At 51.8% G+C, this 19677-nt stretch overlaps 1 protein-coding gene across 9 annotated transcripts in view; it reads right to left on the reverse strand.

Annotated features, from left to right (window-relative positions):
- Positions 1-19460, reverse strand: part of trim9 (tripartite motif containing 9) — a gene marked incomplete at its 5' end in the record, with an annotated part of 36417 nt that extends 16957 nt beyond the window's left edge. For 6 of the 9 annotated variants that reach the window (XM_080011733.1, XM_080011731.1, XM_080011730.1 and 3 more), the window contains 3 exons: positions 3550-3672; positions 5361-5456; positions 18624-19460. In XM_080011733.1, coding sequence (XP_079867859.1) covers positions 3550-3672; positions 5361-5456; positions 18624-19460 — 1056 coding nt within the window. The remainder of the gene's footprint in view (positions 1-3549; positions 3673-5360; positions 5457-18623) is intronic. The other 3 variants (XM_080011734.1, XM_080011732.1, XM_080011729.1) reach the window with 2 other exon arrangements.
- Between the last annotated feature and the right edge of the window lie 217 nt (positions 19461-19677).

The raw sequence follows: 19677 nt of genomic DNA on the forward strand, positions 1-19677 counted from the left end.
TCTAGCCCCATCTAGCACCATCTAGCCCCATCTAGCTCCATCTAGCTCCATCTAGCTCCGTCTAACTCCATCTAGCCCCATCTAGCACCATCTAGCTCCGTCTAACTCCATCTAGCCCCATCTAGCACCATCTAGCGCCGTCTAACTCCATCTAGCCCCATCTAACTCCGTCTAGCTCCGTCTAACTCCGTCTAACTCCATCTAGCCCCATCTAGCTCCATCTATCTCCATCTAGCCCGATCTAGCTCCGTCTAACTCCATCTAGCCCCATCTAGCACCATCTGGCTCCATCTAGCTCCATCTAGCCCCATCTAGCCCCATCTAGCACCATCTAGCTCCATCTAGCTTCATCTAGCCACATCTAACTCCATCTAGCTCCATCTAGCACCATCTAGCACCATCTAGCCCAATCTAGCTCCATCTAGCTTCATCTAGCCACATCTAAATCCATCTAGCTCCATCTAGCACCATCTAGCCCCATCTAGCTCCATCTAGCTCCGTCTAACTCCATCTAGCCCCATCTAGCTCCATCTAGCCCCATCTAGCTCCATCTAGCTCCATCTAACTCCATCTAGCCCCATCTAGCACCATCTAGCCCCATCTAGCTCCATCTAGCTCCATCTAGCTCCGTCTAACTCCATCTAGCCCCATCTAGCACCATCTAGCTCCGTCTAACTCCATCTAGCCCCATCTAGCACCATCTAGCACCGTCTAACTCCATCTAGCCCCATCTAACTCCATCTAGCCCCATCTAGCACCATCTAGCCCCATCTAGCTCCATCTAGCTCCATCTAGCTCCGTCTAACTCCATCTAGCCCCATCTAGCACCATCTAGCTCCGTCTAACTCCATCTAGCCCCATCTAGCACCATCTAGCGGCGTCTAACTCCATCTAGCCCCATCTAACTCCGTCTAGCTCCGTCTAACTCCGTCTAACTCCATCTAGCCCCATCTAGCTCCATCTAGCTCCGTCTAACTCCATCTAGCCCCATTTAGCACCATCTAGCCCCATCTAGCTCCATCTAGCTCCATCTAACTCCATCTAGCCCCATCTAGCACCATCTGGCTCCATCTAGCTCCATCTAGCCCCATCTAGCACCATCTAGCTCCATCTAGCTTCATCTAGCCACATCTAACTCCATCTAGTCCAATCTAGCACCATCTAGCACCATCTAGTCCAATCTAGCTCCATCTAGCTTCATCTAGCCACATCTAAATCCATCTAGCTCCATCTAGCACCATCTAGCCCCATCTAGCTCCATCTAGCTCCGTCTAACTCCATCTAGCCCCATTTAGCACCATCTAGCCCCATCTAGCTCCATCTAGCTCCATCTAACTCCATCTAGCCCCATCTAGCACCATCTAGCCCCATCTAGCTCCATCTAGCTCCATCTAACTCCATCTAGCCCCATCTAGCACCATCCAGCCCCATCTAGCTCCATCTAGCTCCATCTAGCCCCATCTAGCACCATCTAGCCCCATCTGAACACCATCTAGCTCCATCTAGCTCCATCTACCCCCATCTAGCCCCACCTAAGCACAATTCATGCGCCGTGCGGTGTCCCTGCGCTCTCGTAAGTCTGACCTGCACATGCTGCACCGCTCCACCCACCTACGTGTGAGGAACCTTAATTCTACAGACCACCCGGGCATGAAATTGGACGCTGTACAGCACAAACGTATCGCCTCCGCCCTCCTCCCCCCACCTCCACCTATCTCCACCGCCTCCGCCTCCACCCGTCCTCCCCCGCTCTATCGCTTTGCGCGTTTTGCCCGCTCCCACATCCAGCGTGCGCGGCGCTCCCGCAGGGGGCGTCAACCACCCTAATCGCTCCGACATTGGAAGCGTGCCCCACGGCGAGACAAACGCCGAAACAACGGGCTCAACGGGCGGAGGATGGAAGGCGACGGAGGACAAAGGATAAACAAGTCGAGCGCCTTGCTCCCTTGGAACAGCGGCGACGCGACCGCCAACGGGCTCCCTTCGAAGCGCTTCCTGTCCGCCCGCGTCCGTGCCGGGAGGTGCCGTCGACAGTCGTCGCGCTCGCGAACGGCCCCGAGAAGGTGTCCAGCCCCTTGCTCCACGGCCCAACTATTGAGCCGGGGGTGGTGCCAACAGTCGCCGAGTTTCAATCGTTTAATATCCTGTATAATCATAATCCATATTCTCACTGGTTTCACACTTAGGACCCGCATGTTTTTTTAGTTTTTTTAAGTACGCATAAAAAGAGGTTGACAACGAGGCAGGCAGACGGCACCAGACGGTTGACAACGGTCGAAATCCGGTTGCCCGGGGCAACTGGGCAAACCTTATTCTATTACGTATTTACACCTTCACTGCATCTGGGTCGTGGTTATTTCGTGCTGTCGCCGGCTCTCCTGTCGGACCCTGTCGCCTCCATCTTGCCATGCGGTCACCTCGGTTTCCCTGCCCGTCCCCTCACCTGCAGCTCCACCCCTCATCAGCCCCGCCGCATATGCACCGGTCCCCTTCCCTTCGTTCGCCGCCTGGTTGTCTTGTGCCTTTGGCCGAGCCTTGCGGCGTTATCCGGTCCTGTTTATTCCTGACCTGCCTGTTGTGGACCCTGCTCGCCGGCTTCCTGGACCTGGGATTCCCTGCCTGCGCCTCGTCGGATTTGTTTGCCTGAGCTGCCTCCGTTGACCTTGCCTGTTGACTTATGCCGCGTTCCAACTGCACCAAAAACCTGGGAACCGCTAACAATCGGCATTTTGTCACTAGTGGGAAAGGAATGTCCCGGGGCAAACAACCCAGCAATAGACCCAGGTTATATATATTTATATATGTGTGTGTGTATATATATATATATATTTAAAAAAAAACCAATATATATATATATATATATTTTTTTTTTAAATACATAAAATATATATTAAAAAAACTAAAACAAAAAACAAATAAATAAATAAACAAACAAACAAACAAATAAATAAATAAATAAAACACCCAGGTTTTAATCGGCTCTACCAGCAGCCTACGAATGGATACTCCATGGTGTCGGCGACCGGTGCTCCACGCTGCTTCTACTGCGGCGTTGGTTCGTTCATGAAAGAGCCCATTCTTTTGAACGGCCCAAAATACCTTTTTTTTTTCCAAGTTTTACAGTTTAATGTGGTTGTTTGTTTAAGTTGCTGCCTCCTCTACTGTTTTACTCCCGCTCACAGCGGCACCACGCCACGGCCCTTTTCCCACGTCGTCGCGACCTCGGACGTGACGCGCCGGAAAAAAACCAAACGGCATTTCTCCCGGCGATGGGAAAGTTGTCAGTCGCCTATTTGTAGCGGGTTCGTCGTGCTTCCGGGTTCAAAGCTGCCGGTACCAGCCAACGTTACAGTCCGACCCCGGTGCAGCCGTTCATACTGGTGAAATTCCGGATTTGACAAATTTATCCTCGAGTGATGATGCATTGTGCTGGATGGAAGCGTCCATCCCTCTCACCACACCCGACCTTCAAAGCTTTATTTGTGTTTGGCTAAATGCCTTGCGGGTAGGGGTAAAGCTCGGGCCTGTGTCGGGGTCGCGACCTTTCACCTTCAGTTTGTGCTCGTGCTCCTTGTTGACGCGAGACAGCAGCTGGGCTTTGCGGCGGTTCAGGGCGTCGATCAGGGCGTCGCACTGCGCCACCAGGCAGGCTTCAAACTCCACGCCGTTCTCCTGCAGGGCACACACACGCGTGCACGCGCACGCACACACACACACACACACACACACACACACACACACACACACACACACACACACAGGGTGTCAGGAGGGTGAATGGAGCTTCAATTTAAGTTATGTAATGTAACATTGTTTTGTTTTTTCATGGAATGGTTATAGCACATTCTTCTCAAATGAGTGGCTATAAAAAAGGATCGGTATAAAGCCGATCTATTCTGATGACTCACTTGCTTTTCACCACTAGGAAGTCCTTTTTTTAATTTTATATTCTCTCGCGTTGTTCCGACATGCGCTTTCTTTTCTCGCCGTGAGAATGTGACTTTTTGTTTTGACCCCTTCGCCGTGATTCATCTTTTTAAAACGCTTCAATTAAGTTCTCCCTTTTGGGCGCAGCGCCTTTCTGGTGCGTATCCTTCCGCCCGCGCCCGGGCTTTTTTTCTCCCCCCCCCACGTTCCGCGTCTCATCTCCGACCGCTTCAATCGCAAAAGGAGGGATCAAATCAGAGTGAAGTCGCCATGGCAACTGCACGTTGCCGCCGCGCAAAGCGACAACAGGTGCCTTCCTTGAGCACCACACAACATTAATAAACACTCACCCTCAAAACCCGGAGGGATGATCAAGCCCAAGCGCCGCTTCGAGGGTATCGGGGGTTGCCAGATGTGAACGGCAAAACGCCGCTGACTGAACTGGCAACCCGGCAGCACCAGCACAAAGCCCCCGCTCGTATACCTCCAGGGTCAGAACGATGGTTTGGGGTCGTTACAAAACCATCACTGACGAATACGTGTCAGAAAAAAGTCAGAGAATCACTACATAATTCAACAAATCTGTATCATTTAATTTTATTATTGCGTGAACCCATTACAATTATCATTTGGGATATTTAGTAAAAGCCATTTTGAGAATAAATGTGCATTTTTTCCCCGTAAAGAAGGAATTAGGAATTACGACTGAGAAATGAAGCCTGTTATTATGAAAAACGCCATTTTTCTTGTGAAAATGTCTCTTATGAAATATTTCTAATGATAATTGCAATGTTTTTATGGAATACACATTCAATTATTGATTCACACAATTATTTAACACTTTAATAATTTAATTTTGAGCGCTTGGTGTCCAATTTCTGTATTTGGGAGTATTCTCATGAGGGGTCCCTATATTTCACTGCTATCACCAGAGGGTTGAATCGACATCCTTGAACAGTGGTGATTTAACAATGACTGTATCACGCATTATTGCATATGAATAATTGTGATTAAATATTGAATCATCTTTTTTGTTCCTGACACACGCTATGCTATCGTGGTATACGTTCAGATAAAGATAAAGATACGATGGTTCTCCCGACAGTCCGATGCAGCTCAGTGGTAAACATGAAGTACAGTGTAAGAGGACTAAATCCACAAATATGTACATGCAAAATACTGTATATATAAGTACAAACAGCTCAAGAATAATGTTTGAGCCTATCGGAGTGAAATAATAGACATCTACCATCTTGAGACATTTAGTAACACTGAACACTGGAACAAGAAATTGAGTAGTTAATAATACATTTTACAATCTGATGGAAACTCCGAAAATGGAACTCTCGAAAGCCCGTCACATGGATGGAACCTGGGAACATTTGGATGTTTTTGGGGCGGATGCGCGTGCGAATGTGTTTGCGCGACCCCACCTGGATGTGTTGCACCATGTTTTTCAGCTGGACCAGGAACTCCTTGGCCTCCGTGGCTCGGTCCGAGAGGCCGTTGAGCGCCTGGGAGAGCTGGCCCTGCAGAGGAGAGGACAAGGCAGGAGGCGTGCTCAGAATGTGCATCCCATGGCCCTTCCGCGCTCCACTCACCCCAAACTTTGCAATTTTTTTATGGAGGAATTCAAGGCATACTGTGTAGGTTTTTTCCCTACCCGTAGCGCATTCGATTTGAATAACGGCTCCGTATGTTGGGCCTGTGTGGATGAACCGTCCCTGACCGGTCCGACCCGTTGCCAGTCTGGCGGAAGACCAATGCAAAGCGTTTTTGGCCGTCGGTTTGGGTGTCATTGTTGAGCCAAAGATGAAATCCAAGTACGGTAGGTGCAACTATTCGATTGGGCCCGTTCCCAAAAAGGGGCAAACAAAGAACATTTGCCAAAAGACGGTACATTCAAGCTGAAGTTTGGCTGAAAAGGAAAAAGCCGCATATAGAGAACCCAGCCAGATGATCCAACCCACGCAGTATATTTCCCCCAGGCTGACAAAAGCTCTGCTCAGCCCCCAATTAGCATTTTTAAGATGGAGCACGTTTCTGACAGCGAACACGATTGTGATTGTGATTCCTGGTGGCGAACACAGATGGCGTCGGCATTTCCCATTAATAATAAAAAGACGACATGTGAACGATACAAGCTCTTTTTTTTTCTTTTTTTTTCCTTCGCCGCCGCATATTTGGATCGTTTTGTGCCTGCCAATCCGGCCCCGGGCGAGGGGAAGTGCGCACAGTGCACATTACAGGAAATTCCGCGGCCGAAGATGTGCGCGGTGCTGTTTGGACAGCGGGGATTGAGGGGTGGGGGGGGGGGCGGGCTGCGCCGCGGAGCAGAGGGGTTGTGAGAACACCCGACCCCCACGCCCCGACCCGCCGCCCTCTGGGAGCCCCGGCCGGCTGAGCGGGCCCTGCAGCGGCGGAGTCAAGGGGCTTATTGTCCGCTGGGAGGGTTTCCACCCCCCCCCCCCCCCGAAAAACAATAAAATAAATAAATAAAACAGCAGTAAAAAAATAAATACAAAAACGACGACGGAGAAACCAGCTGATTCGGCGGAAAAACAACGCAGACACAGTCCCGGAATCTGACGTGAGGCGGCCAAGCGGGAATCCGTCCGCCAGGGTGGACCGGGGACCTTTGACACCAGCGTTTGGGAAACCGTGACAGCTGCCGCCCAACGCCGCCGAGGTCTAAAGTCGCCGTGGGAGCGGCTGAGCCGGCGACAGCTGAGCAAAGACCAAATGTAAACTTCCAGGGCGGTGTGCAGGGCGGTGTGCTCGTCGGCTCAGAACCGGGCTTCCCGTCCGCCGAGATGTGGATTAAACGCCGAAGCAGGATGGAAAGAAGCCAACAAGGAGGTTGAACCACCAAGTGTTATTACTAACTTATTATCATTTAGGCATAAATGTCAGCATTTAAGGTTCAATTGGAATTCAAACGATAGCAAATCAAACCGGTCACCACCACGGCTTGAGACTGTTCGGTTTCATATTATTGTTATTTGATTTTGGGAAAATGATAGAACGGAAAACTACATTTGAGGATTTTCTCATCTTTTGTCTTTGCAGTGGAAAGACATTTCTCAGGCGTGACATCAAAGACGCACTCCCAGCCCAATTCAAACCCCCGCGTCTGCCCGGGGGCCCCCCCCACCGGATCGTCCTCGTTTTCTGAGGTCGCTCCTCCTTGACGGGGACCCGTTCAGGATCTTCAAAACCAATCAGCCGCACCCCGGCCGAATCGCCGAGGAGCCGCCGTGGCCCGGAGATCCCGTCGGCCGCGCCCGAGCCGTTCCAACGCGTTCTCCGGGACGTCGCGGCTTTCACAAGATATCGCTCCGTCGCGCTCGCACGCTTTCGAGATTGTTTCATTTTTCTCCGGGTTTTCTCATCTCTCCCCCTCTCTTATCGCGCGATGGGCATTCTTTGACCTATTGACAGTGTGTAGTGTGTGTGTGTGTGTGTGTGTGTGTGTGTGTGTGTGTGTGTGTGTGTGTGTGTGTGTGTGTGTGTGTGTGGAGCAGCGGAGCAGAGTCCCTCTGCCAAAGCTAATAAAGTGAAAAGCGTCGGATGGTCCGCAGGCGTTTTTCCGCAGCCGCGGTTGGAGGAGCCTGCCTCGCACGGCCCTCAGAACCAGGTCACGCTGGGTGACATAAGGACAGGGAGAGGCTTTTCTCTCCGAGGCTGCCAGCACGGCCCGTGGACAGTGTCCCTGAACGCACACCTGCTTGTCGTTTTCTATCATCATCTGTGACCCTCCACCAATTTTGGGTGCTTTTGGCGCCGTTTCGCTTTTTTTTTTTTTTTTTTCGCGTCATTTGAGAGTGGAGGATCAGAGCTTCGAAACAAGGTGTCACTTGTGCAAAGCAAATATCTTTAAAGCTATGGCTCGTCAATGACGAGGGTGCGGCGAACTGTGATTCTGAGATAATCACCCTCAAAGTTTTCAGAGTGTGTGTAAAAACACGTGAGATTTAAAAAGGTTGAACTCTGTCAAAACGGTCCCACATTGTGACTTGACATCACATGGGACACGGGGGAATGATCTTCACCCGGACGCTCGCTTTAAAGGAAGCCATCGATCGGCGTTCGGTGGTGTTCAGCGTCTCGGTAAGTGAACTGCGTTTCCCCATGTCATCTAACGGGAATATTTACCTCCACGGCCTTAACATATTTCTACTATTTATAAATCAAACTCGGTTTTGAAAATACGTTGAGATAAAAAAACAAAAAACAAACAAACACAAAGGATCATGAATCTGGGAAAAATCTAATTTTCCTTCTAGAAAGGTTTTTTCGACTTATTTGGCTGCCCCTGGACATTTTAGACAATGCGGGTTTTGCTGCGGTGGGTCACATATGTTATGACACTTTCATTTCTTCCTTAAAAATCCAAATACCAACGAACTATATTGTGATATGATATTCTGGCCATATTGGCCCACCCTTGATGACAGTCAGGAGGAGAGTTGACTACAAACGAGGAAGGAACACCGCCGCCAGTCGACTCAATGCAAAGTGTTTTCCTGACAAAGTGAACCGGAAAAGAAAGTTGACCTGACCAGTCGATTAACCATGACACAACCATTGACATACTATTTGCGCCTGTCTTCGGAATGAAAAGTATTGCCCTATGAGGATCCTTGCGCCTTTGCTCCTTTCTTGGTAAGATGGCAGCGCTGTGTGCCCAGCAGGCCGCCATATGGAAATGCCCACTTTGGCATGGAGTGGGGGAGCTGTGTGTGGATAGTTGCGGATCTACTGACACTGTCAGTAAATCCCAAAATACACACCCCGAAAAAACAGTCTTAAAATATATGCGATGCAAAAGCCTCGAACCGTACAGTGCAAACAAAACAGAGTCAGCAAAAGCCCGAACCACCCGGTGCGGGGACAACGCAAACGGAGCCAGACCTTCAGGTAATGAACCGGTGCATTAAGGTGCAACAGTGGAAATAAACATATTGATCCTTAAATTGTTCAATTCATCAGGGCAATGGCACGCAATAGCATACCGCTAATGAAGAAAAATGGGTTGCAGTCAATAATTGGGCCTCGTTCACGACACACGCATAGGGTCAGTTGACCATGAAGGACAACCGCAGCTGTAAACCTGTGAGAAGCCGCTGTGCAAATGCGGCTTCTACTTAGAATGTATTCTTTATCCAAAAAGATCTATTTACAATATTGCCGAACCTCGTATCGAAAACAAGACGCGTTGATCAGAACCATGTGACTAAGGGTATTAAAAGCCATACCGGCCATACCTTGTTCAAAGCCAGTGACGACATATATATCGAGACCCAAGAGCCCGACGGGCGCCGGCGCGTTTGCTTTGGTTGGACGACCGGGGGGAACGGATCACGGGAAGGAGAGAACATTCAGCCCCACGTCTCCTCGGGGACCACGAGAGTTACTTGCATATTCACAACTCCATCCCGGGTGTTCTCGCGCGACCCGAAAGTCTGCGCGTGCGCCGCGGTGCCCGGCGGCGCAGTTTACCCCTGCGAATTGACGCAAAGACAGGCATGCACCAGCCTTTTACCAACACCGTGTCTTCAGAGTAACATCTTTTTGGTCCTGGGTCATGCTCCAGAATTGAGGGGGTGGGGTGTGTCATCGGTGCCCGTCCTATCGTTCAGAGACCTTTTCTTGACTCCCTGCGACGTCCGGCGACGAGGAGATCTCCGTCACCCGAACTCCTGGGGTTTGATCGACCGCCGCTGTCAGCCACCGCTCGTCGTGCATGGCATTTACCTCCCCCGCGGTTCCCGGCCGCGACCCCTCCGATTCCCGTCGATGCAGCGCGACTTTTGCGCCGTCCCCCCCCCCCCGGGAGAGATGGAAGCCATCTCTTCCAGGGAAGAGCCGAACGAAAACGCCGGGCGACATCAGGGACATCAGAGAGGAGGTACGTCGGGATGTTTGGAACGAGCTCGAATCCGGGTTTCTGGATTTGGGACACGGGGGGGCCCTCAGGATGTTCCCACTTCCTACTATTTGGCTCACTAATCATCTTGGTAATTAAGCTGAGTGGGAACACGTGCCGCCATGAATAATTCACCAGCAGCTCCGGGGCAATCCTGCGAGCTTCACCCAGCGAACGGGCCGATCTGTCACGGGGAAGCAGGGATGTCAGAGAGGCGTCAAAGCCAATTTGGATTAAAAAAAAACAACAAAAAAAAACAAAACTGCTCCAGTAGGACGACGACGCGTGTGGCAGAGGCAGGGGGGGCGGGGGCAGGTGTAGTGTCACTGCTAAGCCCTCAGAAGAAAATGAATATTCCTTCAACGGCTAATTAAACACAACTACATCTACAGAAACGCCTGCTGTTTGGAGTGCACCCCGGAGGGCGTCACTTCAGCGCGGAGAGCCTTTGCAGTTCCCACAACCTACTTTCCACGAGCCACGCTGCCACCCAGGGAAAAACCAAACGGCCCCGCTGTTAGGTCCTGTGATTTTCAGCCCTGTCCCTTTATAAGTCCCACCACGGGGAAATTTGCAATTTCTCTGCGTTCACCCATCCCCGTAACTGACGTATCTAGGAGCCGTGGGCTGCCGTGTAGCGGCGCCCGGGGAGCAGTTAGGCAGTTAAGTGTCTTGCTCAAGGACACATCAGCACGCTACCAGGAGGAGCTGGAGATCGAAACCGGCAACCTTTCGCCCTCCTCAGCCACTGCCCCCTTTTTCAAATGTCAGGCATGAAGTAGTGTTGCACGGAACATAATTCCACTCCATCGCCGTGATATTTGAGTTACCTTCTGACAGAGCCTCGCCGTCAGATCGGGAAACAGGTTTAGAAGCCTGACGCGGCGGTCAGGAGACGGTCAATTATTTGACGGTTGATGATGCAGTCGGTGTTTTGAAGGGAAATTCCACCGCCGACCACTTCCCTTTGTTGGCGGACCGACGCGATCTCTGCGAAGCACCGGTGCCGGCAGTGGGAGCGAACCCGGTTGCCCCTTTTGAATTAGAAGGACCCGCAAACGGTAGCGCAGGAAGCCGAGCGAGCAGAAGCAGCTGGTGGAAAGGCCGGGTGTGAGCGGCGTGTCATTTAAGCCCGAACGACGGTGAACAATCAGCACTTGATAGGACCGCATTGTTTCCATTGTTTCCATTGTTTCCATTGTTTCCAAAAATAGCACCTGACCGGACACTTAGTTGAAACTGACTTTTTGTCCAGGCGGAGCGTGAGTCGATGACGGCGCTTTGGGCGGCGTGTGTGTGTGCCGCAAAAGAACACGGAGCTCTGTTCTAAATCAGACCCGTTCACACCCGGATCGAGGAGCAGGCCTGGCGGAGAGGGATTATCAAACGTTTAAAAGGAAGACAAAAAAAAAAAGTGCGCCGAGGTGATGGCTTTGAGTGGAATTTTTTTTATTTTTTATATACCACGCCATGTCCCTCTCACACGCTTTTATTTTGGGGCTGTTGTCGGACTAACTACCCATAATGACACACAATGTCTAACAAGACGCAATGTTAATTTTAAATGTCCGTTCTGAAGAACTGCACGTTCTGCAAACTCTTAAGAAATCGGGGAAAGGGCGGCCCGTCCTACGCATGGCGCGGTACTTGCGCATGGCATTTATGATGTCTGTTTTAATTGGCGTAAAAAAAAACAAAAAAAAACTGTTTTAAATACCCACAAGCTGCCAACCGGCAGTTTAAACTTCCAACTTAGAAACGAAGACAAACTTCCAAAAGTTTGAGCGTGAAAGTGATTTTGGCTTTAATCCCAAACACTTACCTTCCATTCTTATGTTATTACCAACGGGGCCGCGAGTGGTGGCAATTGCGGCAAAGGACCGAAGGGATCGTGATCCGCGTTCCCGAGTGGGCGATTTGACGGCCGCCGCTGTTTAGGGAATCCTTTCTCGCTTTCAAAAAACGTACACTCAGAGATTAAGATTTGGACGGATTTGCCATCGTCCTTCACCGCTCGACTCAATCCCATATGAAACCGTCTCCCACTGGCAAAACCTAAGTGGCTGCTGCATTATTCATCGGTTATATCTACCGCCATCAATAATGCAGAGGGAGTCATTTGCTATCCACACATGAAACACGGAAACCGCAAAAATAATGAGGGCTTTGAAACGGCCGCAGTTTCCCCTGCGCCAGATACCGTGTCCTCGCTCGGCAGACACCTGGGAGTGCGCCGGTGAAATGGGGCCAGAAACACTCTATTTTCATCCGCGCGGGATTCAGCCGGCAGAGGCCGTCGTGCGATCAGCGAAACGACGGAGCCGTCGCTACCCGCCGGCCCTCTGCCGATGCGCCAAGTCGGGCCATTTTTAAAGAGTTGACTTTGTCGCGCGGGGGCGAAGTCCATCCGGACACCACGCAGCGCCTTCTCTAAAAGGATCCGGTGGATTATTTTGGTTTCCCGCCCCCCCCCCGTAGAGAGGACCTTGGTTGCCATGAGGACGGACGAGTGAGGAGGCGACGGAGAGGAGCTTTGTTGCAACAGTCCCTGGACGAAGCGTGTCTGTTAACCTGGAAACGGCAATGCATTCATACACACAAGCACGCACGCACACACATACATGCACGCACACACACATACACACACACACACTCTTACTGCATGCAACACACACGCTCGTACTATCATGAGGAAGATGCTAGCGATGACTGTGTTAACGCTACCACTGACCTGCATGTATTTAAATAATAAAATATCCTCCCAATTAATTTTGTTTATTTTATTTATTTATTTATTTATTTATTTATTTATTTATTTATTTATTTATTATTCTGCCATTGATTCCGCATGGCGGGTAAGTCCCCCGCAACGGGTCAGACCGACGCGTAAGGCGGTGACATGGCGCAAGCAAAAGCAAATCTCGGTGGTTTCGGCGAGACGTAGGCTTCGTACGATCCCCGAATCAACACCTGCGGTCACAAACTGATCAGGGTGATGGGGGCCGGGGGTCCGTGATGATCTCGCGGGACAAACATCGATTCCCTGAACCCCGCTTAACGGATTTACTCCAAGAGGGAAAGGATGAGGGGATCCATGATGTCGCTCAACATCTTCATGAATATACACCGTGTGATTTGATTGTTAAAGTTGTCAATATAGAGTGTACTCTCCATATACAGTGTATACTGTCAATAAGACATAATACAATGTTAAATGCTCTCCGTTATTTGACGTCATCATCATGGCATCATTGGGCCACTTAGATCAACGACCCTAGTGTTTTATCCTACTGAATTTTACATATTTGTCCATATTTTTAATGCATCAGTCTCAGGGTCGACCCACATCGTACAATGCAATGTCCTTGATTGCTTCTAGTTTTCGTTTATTTGCAAGGGAAGGCGTTGTGTCTTCGGGGACGCCGGCCAGGGAGGAGGCTCGGCGGCGCGGAGATCTGAGGCGTTCGTCTCCCACTCCGCGAGAGCTGAGTGGGAGACGAGTTCCAATATTAAGGTGCTCCCCGCCTTTCCACAAGCAGAGGCTTTTTTTTCTTTATGAAAAAATTCCTACCGAGGAACAATAGAGGGAATAGGACGCTGACTTCCTCCCTTCGGGGCCGAACCTTCCCCGTATCCAACAAACTTCTTAAAAGCCATTGTGGGCTGCTCAAGGACCCCCCCCAGGGCATTTAGGGCCCATTTTTCGCCCTCTTTTGCGATCCCTGCTAATCCATCCCATTTTCCATTATCATTCACACTGCTAATCTCTTTACATGGAAGCTAGAGGGGCAAATATCACCAAGATGGCTCTCGGAGAGCCGACGCCCCGCTGTGAAATCTCATTCTCTACACACCTCGCGCCAGCTTCACTCCCTTGTCCTTCCATCTCGTCTGATAACCGGAGAAAAAAAAAATGGAAATAAAAAAACGGGCCCCGCTACCGCGAGCGATCTAGCGGGGCTGCTTCTCGGCCCGGAGGCCTCGCTTTGGACGCGTCCCCCCCCGCCCCTCGTTAGCGCGGCGAGTCGTGGCGGCGGCGGGAGCTCCGATCGATCGATGGCGGGGTTCCGGCCTGACACGCCTGACACGCCTGCGTCCGCCCTTTTAATGAGACCCAATTAGGCAGGTCTCCCACCGGGTCGGTGTCCGCCGGGCGGCGGGGCCGAGGAGAGGGACGTGGATCCCCGCCGATGGCGTCTGGCGGTGTCTGTCGGACCCTTCAGCCCGGGGCCCCCGCAGCCGCCCCCTGACAGTACGACAGCGCAGGTTCGAGACAGGGACTTTCATTTTTGTCACAGAGGCTTTCTCCGCGTGTCCTCATTAGCTTGGGTTTTTTTTGGGGGGGGGCATCTTGGAAGAGATTTTTATTTATCTATTTATTTATTTATCTATTTATTTATTTTCCTGCAGGGCGCACGCAAATCTCGACTCGGCGCGACGCTATTCCTGTCGAAAGCCAAGGCAGGGCGTGCCTCAACGGCGGGATTATTAATTGATTTGTTTCGGGGCCCCCCCTTCTCCCTCTCGGAAGGGCGAGCAAACGCCGGGCGGCTTGAAAGGGCGGCCGGGAGCCCGCCCAATTTACCGATTTCAATGACGACTCAAAGGGAAGTCCCAGGGGTCGGGCAGGGTTAAGATCACTTTTACCCGCTCTCTCTCTCTCTCTCTCTCTCTCTCTCTCTCTCTATCGGAGACGACCGATCCCTCCCTCCTCTCTCTCTCTCTCTCTCTCTCTCTCTCTCTCTCTCTCTCTCTCTCTCTCTCTCTCTCTCCCCGCGCGGAAGCCGACGAATTGCAAATGCGGGCGCCCCGTCCGCCCGCCACCCGATCCTTGTTCCCCGTCGCACCCACGCACCCTTGGTTCCGCCTTTAATTCGACGTGAACAATCCCCCACCGGACCCTGACCCGGTTGGCGCGAGGACGTCCCGTCTCACCTTGTTGTGACGCGCCGCGGGCCCGCCGGCTTTCTCTCCTCCTGTGATGTGACGGGAAGAGATGAACTGGAGATGTCCTGTCGCCGCATCAGGCCCCTCTGCGCGAATCGGAAGAGGCAGAGGCACGGGACGGAGCGCGGCGCACGCCCTATCACACCGGCGTCCCCCAAACCTCCGCCCGCTACGGTGTCGGGGGTGGGGTGGGGGTAAGGGTAGGGGGTTAAGACAAGGTGGTTGATCTCCTGTGAGGAAACGGTCAACCATTAAACCAGGCGGCCAAAAAGTTAGGATTCACGGATTCACGTCACGCAGACGTGAGCCTGGACGCGGGAACTTGAAAGCAAAATGACACGCTCTCACACGCGCACACACACACACTCACACAGACACACACACGCTCGCACACACACACACACTCGCACACACACGCACGCTCGCAACACACACACACACGCTCTCACACGCGCGCACACACACAAACACTCACACACGCGCACACACACACACACACACACACACACACACACTCTCATAGTCTCATACACACACACACACACACACAAAGTGGAATTCAGCAAAGCATCTGGGACAGATCCCTCATGGCGTTAGACATCTTAGACCTCTGCGCCGAACAACATCGAGGGGGGAATTGGTTGCTATGGCGGCAGGTGGTTGAAGTCAAACTCCACAAGAGAGAAGGGAGTGGAACAAGCCGCCGAGGCGGGAGGCCCGCTGTTTGTCCCCGGCAGATGGGATGAGTCAAACACCCTCTGAAAAATGTGAGAGGGAGCTCAAATGTCCAAACCCGCGCTGGTCCGAAAGGAAGAGGGAACATTCGAAGGCAAACTGAGCGGGTCACGTCCCCAAATGGGAGACGTGGAAATATACGCGTGGACGATGCGGTTCCCAGGCGCGGCGCTCGGGTTGCAAAGCGGCACGGCCCCGTCGTGCTTCCCCCGGTATCGATTCGGGTGACGCAACGAGGCAGCAGATGTACACATTGAGCGCGACGTGGAATGCACGCTCATCGGCGTCCACCCCAGAGGGCGGAGAAAGCCCGAGGGCCGCCCCCGAAAGCTTTGAGGGCCGTTTGTCGGCGAGGAGGCCGGTTGCCCCCCCCCCGCGGCACCGCCATCTGCCGCGGCTCTGCCGGCAACAGCTTCACGTGACGGGTCGGAACGGGGGGAGGGGGCAGGCCTCGGAGAACGGCGCCGGAAATAAACAGGTGCCACGGAAAGCGCAAGCAGGAGGCTCCACGGGGGCACTATTGTCGGCGTGCCCGGTGGCACCAACTGCTTTCTAAAAATATCTTCACTTATCTCCCGCCCCGCGTGTTGGATCTGACAGGGGCTCACATTTTTTTCCAAGCGGTGGCAATTTCTGCCGTGGGTAAAACATCCGCCCCCTTCGGGTTTTTTTTTTTTTTTTCCCATCGTTTTTACAATTGCCAGAGTGAGGGGGTGGCGCGCCTCCTCATCTCCACCTCCTTTACGGCTGTATCGAGGGGGGGGGGGTACTTAATGGGCCTTTGGACACACACCGCGCCGCTTCAGATCGCAGATGATTGCAGCCAGTGCTCTTCCGCCATTATGATGGAGATGGTGGAGGTGTATTTACGAATGTGTGTGGGTTTGCTGTGTGTATCCGTGTTTGTGTATGCGTGTGTGTGCGTGTGTGTGTGTGTGTGTGTGTGTGTGTGTGTGTGTGTGTGTGTGTGTGTGTGTGTGTGTGTGTGCGTTTACGTGAGGAGGAGAGGGGGACAAACGAATATAAAACACAGATAGAGAGGTGTGAAGAGGTGACGATGGTAAAGGTGTGTGTGTGTGTGTGTGTGTGTGTGTGTGTGTGTGTGTGTGTGTGTGTGTGTGTGTGTGTGTGTGTGTGTGTGATGAAGAGAGAAAAAGAGGCAGGGAACAATAAAATGTGAAAGAAAGTAGAGCATCTGTCTCTGTGAGAGACAGACGGATGAGGGCACAAAAGTGTTCGTGTGTGTGAGTGAGAGAGAGAGAGAGGGAGAGAGAGAGAGAGACCAGGAGAAAGAAAAGCAAGACGGAGAAAGACCGAAAGAAAAAGGAACAAAGAGAAATTTCATTATGTTCATGACTTTTTATGACTGTGTCTTCATCTAGATCCCGATATTCAGATCTTCTCAGCAGACCAGACAGCTTTGGATATCTTATGCCTTATTTGTACAGTTGAGTGATCCCAGCTATGGATCCACTATCTAACAACTCCATATTGTAAGGTATGACTGTAGTATTTCAGTGGGTTGCTCTCCCTCTCTCTATTCGCTCTGCATCCTCTGGGCGGCTGCAGAGCGGAGGAGGTGGGGTTGCCGGTGCGGAGGAGGATCAAAACATGCAGAAAAACACCACTCACTGATGTCCATCCTGCTGCTACCGTGGAGTGATGGATCCCTGCCCACTGCAGCCTCCAAAACAGTATCACAAGGGAAAGCAAGTTGGGCATGTGACCCATTAATGCAACTGAGCACTGATCCAAATACACTAATGCACCTATAGACAACATATGGTATGTAATCTATAGTCAGTAGTATGTAGTACATACTACAGTATATCCATATATATATACACTGTATACCATATGTTTTCATTAGTATGTGAGATTAGGTTGAGGTTATATATATATATATATATATATATATATATATATATATATATATATATATATATATATATATATATAAACACACACACACACACACACACACACACACACATATACAATATATACAGTATATAGATATATACAGTATATATATATATATTGCATTAGTATGTGGCATATACTAATAGAAATACACTACTGCAAACTACATATGTCTAGATTTGCATTAGTATGTAATCTATAGTCACTAGTATGTAGCACATACTATATCTATATACACACTGTATACCACATATTTGCATTACTATGTGATATATATATATATATATATATACAATTATACAATTATAGACTACATACGTACTAGATTTTCATTAGTATGAAATCTATAGTTGCAGTAGTCTATTTGCACAAGTATGTACTAAACACTATATCTATAAATATACACACTACATACCATATATTTGTATTAGTATACAGTGCGTACTATATCTATATTTATATCATATACCATATATTTGCATTAGTATGTGGTATATACTAACGCAAATATATTAATGCAACTACGTACTAGATATTGATGCAACACCACATACTAATGTAAGTACAGACAGCTGTCATGTTAGAGAAGAAGGGGATGCAGCGCCATGTTTCCACCGTGTGTGTTTGCCTATAAAGACCTGCGTGGATTTCCTTTCCACGCGCCGCGCCGGGTCCACCGTGGGGTGATCCGTGGACGTGTGCGGCTGATGTCAGGTGTGAACTGTGACTGTTTCCCCGTCCCCGGAGGCGGCCCGCACCCTGATCACCCACTCCATCCGTGCGCAGAATTTCAACGAGACGCGCGGGCGCTCTGGGGGGGCTTTGCGCACCGGGGACACCGGAACGTGCGCATTTCCGCCCCGTCCGATAAAGTTGGATCACCGGGACGCAAACGGAGCGGTGCGGGTACCGTGCGTGCCGCCCCCCCCCATCTCGACCTCGGATTCAAACACACACCGTAAACACAACCCCGACAGAGGACGACTCGGGCGCAGGGCGGACGGGTCCGCAGCACCTGTTGCGTTCGTCACCAGGACATTAAGAGCCCCACCGAACCGAACCTCCCACCGAACCGAACCTCCCACCGAACCGAGTCGCCCACCGAACCGAACCTCCCACCGAACCGAACCTCCCACCGAACCGAACCTCCCACCGCACCTACCTTGTGCAGCTTCCACATCGCGCCCAGGGCTTTCACTTCGTGCGTCCCGTGTTTCCCTTCCTCCAGACACTGGTAGCACACGGGCATCTTGCACTGCACACAGTACATGCTCATGTTCTCCAGTTCGTGCTCCGTGCAGGTGGATGTTTTCCGGGGGCTCGCGCGGCGGCTGATCCGGCCCTGCGCCGGGGGGACCAGCCGGTGCTTGGCCAGGGGGCCCCGGGGAGGGTGGCACCGCAGGCGGCAGGGCTCGCAGTAGAAGACGTCGCACTGCTCGCACATCACCGTGGCCTCCTTGGGGCTCTTCTCGCACAGCTGGCACTTGAGGGCGGCCGCCTTGCTCTGCTGGTACCGGTCCACCACCCCCTCCAGGACCCGGTTCTTGGGGAAGCCGCGCAGCCCCCGGTCGTCCAGGATGAGGCTGCGGTGGCACTGCGGGCAGGTGATGCAGGAGTTCCGGGGGATGGGAGGCAGGGAGCCGGGATGCTGCAGCAGGTGGTGCTGCGGCGGAGGCTGCGGGACCGTCGGGGGGAAAACCCGCACCCCGTTGGGGGACTTCTGGCACGGGGTGGTGGGAGTACTGACGAAGCCCCCGTAGGAGCCGTAGCCGCTGTCCGCCTCGCTGTACAGGCTCATCTTGTCCAGGTCCAGGTAGTCATAGTCCGACACCCCGGAGCCCGAAGCCCGGCTGCTCTGCGGAGACTCCGCGTCCGGGGTCTGGACCAGAATGTTCCGGGCACAAGCCTGGCAGATGTTGTGGGTGCAGGGCAGGATGATGGGCTCCCTGAAGAAGGAGCCGCAAACGGGACATTTTAATTCCTCCTCCATTTCATCCATGGTTGGTCGTCTGAGCGGCGGAGTCCAAGCAGCCGGGCGGAGCTCTCTGAGCGGACTGAGCCTGACCGCGGAGCAGCAGCTGAGCTGGCTGACGGGACCGGGGGAATCAGCCAATCAGAGAGCGGTATTTGGAAGAGCCCGGAATCCTGAGACACCGATTGGCTGATAAAGCAGTCAATCACTGTAGAGCAGTAAATAAACTTTAATTAGCCCCCTC

This window comes from Zeus faber (assembly GCF_960531495.2).
Source record: "Zeus faber genome assembly, chromosome: 13".
In the NCBI taxonomy this organism is placed as follows: Eukaryota; Metazoa; Chordata; class Actinopteri; order Zeiformes; family Zeidae; genus Zeus; species Zeus faber.